We start from the raw sequence: 4,230 nt of genomic DNA on the forward strand, positions 1-4,230 counted from the left end.
ATTTTGCTTTTTATTTTTTGGTTCAATTTAAGCAATCTTGTTTGTTGTTGAGAACACAACATTATGTTGAAGTATAGTATTTTAGAGGTCAGGTCATTTACTGAACCTTTACTTTTAAACTTCATCTGTTGGATTTGATCTTTCCTCATATTTGTTGGCCAAGTTGGATGCAAATGCAAATAAGGAGAAACCAGATTGGTTCAAAGAGTTATATGCTTGTTGCCTATGTGAAGTAAAAGTATGTTGGAATTTTTGCCATTTCTATGATTACTGTCTGCGTTTTGAAGAAGTATACTTTCTAAAAGGCAACGTAATAACTCAAGTAGGCATTAGCTTTCAATAGACAGATATTCATAAAAAGTTCGACTCCTGTAAAGACTAGAGTTGAAAATGAGTTGCCTTAGATTGAATATCAAAGACTAAGTCTGCTAAATCAAGAGAAAATCAAATACAAAACAAGTGGTGCAAACACAGGTTATCCATGTTGGGTTTTAATTCGCTCTACACAGTTAAATGAGCTCTTTTATCACAATAAGTAAATGTATTTCCAACATGCGAACTAATTCTTCAAGCAAAAAAATCAGGAAGCCGTTCTCTCGTAAGAATTATTGCATGTTTATTGCATGATTATACACATGAAAAATATTTTCACTTTTCACTTCGACAATCAGAATTCCGAGATATCAGAGGCCTACACGAATACCATCAAACCAACATCTGGGACTTTGAAGCGTTACAGACCACTAAGGGGAGATGTCCATTCTTGATAGAGATGAAGCGTTCCAGTAAAATCAGTGAACATACCATCAACGCTCATATTGTGAATCCAGTATCTATACTCCTGATAAGGATCTTGGTGAAAGTCAAAATGTAAGAACTTATTCTCATTGCGGTAGGTGTACGGATGTACCTGCAGCGGCATCAAATAGCTCACCATCAGAACTAAAACTTTCGATCAAGAAGTGCAGAAGCTGACAACAGAGCCAACCTGTGCAAACAGAAAACACAGCTTCATAATGGCTGAGTAAGAACCTGCAGATTATGAGCATGAGCTCTTTTTATAAGATCGGTTGGTGTAGCCAGGTAATTCTTCTCATTAGGCGGAACAATGGTGTCTTTCCAAGGCCCCAGGCCAACAACATACTTGCTGATGAACTTCAAGTACTCATCCGACGTAATTTCGGCGTAAGTCTGAGCGACAGGGAATCAAAATGATGCTATCGGGTGACCATATGCTTCGGATGTAAGAAAACTATACACGGAAAAGTTTGAAAATAAACAGGAATGCCCAGAAAAATCGGACCTGATTGGTGTCTTGAGTGTTAACGGTAACATCATCAAGAAGCAGAATTAGAGGTGAATCGGTAAGGTTGGATGCCCGAAAGAGAGAAGTGGGTGCAAATGACTGAATGAACAACGGCTGCTTTTTCCACGCTTCCGAAAAGAATTTCCCAGTGTAATTAAACTTCAAAAGTGTCTCCACGAATATATCCTCGTGTGTCTTACCACCAGGCCACTTCACCTAAAGTCGCAAATTGTAACATGGTCATGTAAGCCAGATTCAGGAATGTCAATGCTACCAACTCTACAGATGATCTCTTTTGAGCAAAGAACGTCGCAAGTACATGTAGCAGCACACACATACTGAAGGACAGTAGTTTACATGTTTGTTCACAAAAACAGGGCTCTTGATTTCTGGGTAGATGCCAACGATTCGCTCTGCATTCAATGCGATTTTGATGAACTCCTCGAATGTGATGATCTGATATTTACCTGTAGAGGAAAGAATCTGTTACATGTTCGACGGTTCTACACATAAGCACTGACCACCAATGAAACAAAATAAAAATAAGACACACACACACATGTATATATATATATATATATATATGTGTGTGTGTGTGTGTATGTATACGATGAGCAAGTTATCGGCTAAGTGAGGGAAGAGGCTGCAGAACGATGTCCTACCATTATAGGATTGGTCGCGAAATGGAAAGCGTTGGCGAGCTCGTAATGTCTTGATTTCCGCCAGAGTAAAGTCCACTGCAAAACATGTTAATTGATTAATTAAATTAAAATATTTCAAATGACAGATACTGATCTTTGATTCATGTACACCGCTTTTAGGACAGTCAATTTAACGAGAATCCCTACTATTTTCCGCACAAAAGCACAACAAATAATAACCTGCAAAATATCCGGTAGTATTTACTCCTTCAGCCTCGTAGGTTCGAATACGATCCTTAAACTCAGTGTGATTGGCAACATCGGTTACATCGTCCAATATCAAATCATGAAAACATATAAGCTCTCCGTCCTTGGTGGCTGTGATATCGGACTCAATGAAATCAGCTCCCTCTGCAATGGCTCTCTGCAGTAACAACTCACTTCAGAGAAGCAACATTGATTCCAAACCATATACCTTTAATGTCTAAAAGAACTGGTCTGCATGTCCAATCAATCGCAAGAAAATGGGTCGAATTTGTCATATTCCGGAGGGAGCTTAAATAGACACTGCAGAGTCTGAGGAAAGAGACCATGTATGCCTCAGCAGTTTCCTCTGGGATTTCGCCGTTGGAACCTCGATGCGCAATGTTGAAGGGACGCTGCATTTGCAAGGGCTGCCGGCCAGGGTTCTCCTCCTGATCTCGAAAGTAAGGATACCGCCGAACCGCATGTGATAATTGAGGCGCGGATATCCACAGGAGAATCACCAGGATATAACCTTGCATGATTATTCAGTACCACCGCCTCAGACGCTATATACAACCTCATCCACAAACTGAATGCAATAAATTTCACACTAGCTACAAAAAATAAAAATAAAAAATAAAAAAAATAAGAGTGAGAGAACTCACAGAAAGTTCGAATTTGTAGCTTGAGGAGAGCCATGGTGCTGAGAAATCTCTCTTTTCGACCTTCAAAATATTTATTTCACCTGCAATTACCCCTGTCCCAATTAAAGCTATACACAATCCTCTCTCACAATAGAATCAACTCTCATCAATATGGAAGCTTCAACTTAACAAATCATCAATTGCTTCATCTCTACGATCCTAACCTGAAAATGGAAAAAAACTCTATTAACAACTGTACCATGTCCGACCAAGTCACGCAATCTGCATTCAGCAAATACTGAACACAGCTTCTCTTGCTCCTACAAACTACAACACTCTTCGTGTAATTCCTACAAAATTCAAATTCCCCACTCAACTCGAAGACAAACCCAATTCCACTCTCTAAACAACCCAACTCCAGAGCTCACCTCAACCTCACTAGACCTATCTACACCTACCCATTCTCTCATCAAAAAGGAGCACCCGATGTGGACAATGTCTTGTGTGACGCGCACAACACAAACAATTGCACCTTCACTGCATTCCCACCACAGCAAACGTGCATTCTACTCAATAGGGTCCCACGTCGGAGCCTCTACATTAGAATTAAGACTGTCTAGAATTTATGATAATTTACGTCGCGTTAGCTCACAGACAGACAGATATACACGGTACCATGTCGCCATTTCTGCACCAGCTTACAAAAAATTGGCCGCAAACGAAATACATCTCGAGACACAGCTCGTCTTGCGACCAGTTCAGGAGCTGGTTCGCAGCACAGCGAGCAGTTCCTGAATTCGAATGAATGAGCATCACAGGAGCACGAATTCCATCGCAACGAGCGCAATCTGCTTAAATATTCCATCCAGGCAAGTAAACCCGAACTAATTTCCTGGAAAGTTCGACGAAGAGGCACCCTCTCGCCCTGATCCTTCCGCAGAAGTCTTCGGCATATTCCTTCGGAAGCTCCTCGAGAAACGGATGTTTCATCCATGTGGTGGATATAATATCCAAGGATGTGTGTTGTTTTCATCCTTGATTGGCAATCCTTGGTAGTGGACATAGGCATCCATTACCATAATTTTTGGAATTTTTTTTGCCTTTTTTCCTTATTTTGACATTTACTTGTGAGATTCAAATTGTGAAATTCGAAAGTTGTGGGGTGAACTATGTTGTTAAAGACAAGATCAGTTGAATATATTGTAAAAGGTATAAAATTGAAATACATAATTTTTTTAATTGTATAATTGTTTTCAAACCATTATGTGATGTAAAATATATCATTGTATATTGTAAAGCCTAAATATACACAAAGAAATAAATACATCACTGCATAATGTCAATGCAATAAGCTAACCAAGCTCATTGGCAAGTCCTCTCACCATGTTGCATC

The 4,230-nt window shown here is 39.6% G+C and overlaps 1 protein-coding gene across 6 annotated transcripts; it reads right to left on the reverse strand.

Annotated features, from left to right (window-relative positions):
- Positions 1 to 591: 591 nt before the first annotated feature.
- LOC112288295 (glycerophosphodiester phosphodiesterase GDPD6) lies at positions 592 to 3,668 on the reverse strand. 6 transcript variants are annotated; one of them, XM_024532356.2, is made up of 9 exons: positions 3,540 to 3,668; positions 2,859 to 2,938; positions 2,538 to 2,725; positions 2,188 to 2,371; positions 1,969 to 2,043; positions 1,664 to 1,773; positions 1,304 to 1,522; positions 1,033 to 1,191; positions 592 to 910 (listed from the first exon to the last, which is right to left on the reverse strand). In XM_024532356.2, exons 2-9 carry the CDS (start codon positions 2,890 to 2,892, stop codon positions 734 to 736), a joined length of 1,146 nt encoding a protein of 381 aa, XP_024388124.1. In that variant the 5' UTR covers positions 2,893 to 2,938; positions 3,540 to 3,668; the 3' UTR covers positions 592 to 733. The 6 variants fall into 6 exon arrangements, with proteins under 6 accessions (XP_024388124.1, XP_024388121.1, XP_024388125.1 ...); XM_024532353.2 differs by having other exon boundaries at positions 3,513 to 3,649; XM_024532357.3 differs by having other exon boundaries at positions 3,296 to 3,585.
- Between the last annotated feature and the right edge of the window lie 562 nt (positions 3,669 to 4,230).

Source organism: Physcomitrium patens, chromosome 11 (assembly GCF_059467195.1).
Source record: "Physcomitrium patens ecotype Gransden chromosome 11, ASM5946719v1, whole genome shotgun sequence".
Taxonomy (NCBI): Eukaryota; Viridiplantae; Streptophyta; class Bryopsida; order Funariales; family Funariaceae; genus Physcomitrium; species Physcomitrium patens.

What these genes read in the sequence shown, in the direction of transcription:
- LOC112288295 (XM_024532356.2), bottom strand. Translation starts at nt 2,892, where the DNA reads ATGGCTCTCCTCAAGCTACAAATTCGAACTTTCT. An exon ending in AAACTGCTGAGGCATACATG is followed by an intron (nt 2,372 to 2,537) that starts GTCTCTTTCCTC and finishes TTGTTACTGCAG; the next exon opens with AGAGCCATTGCAGAGGGAGC. An exon ending in CTCATGCTCATAATCTGCAG is followed by an intron (nt 911 to 1,032) that starts GTTCTTACTCAG and finishes ATGCCGCTGCAG; the next exon opens with GTACATCCGTACACCTACCG.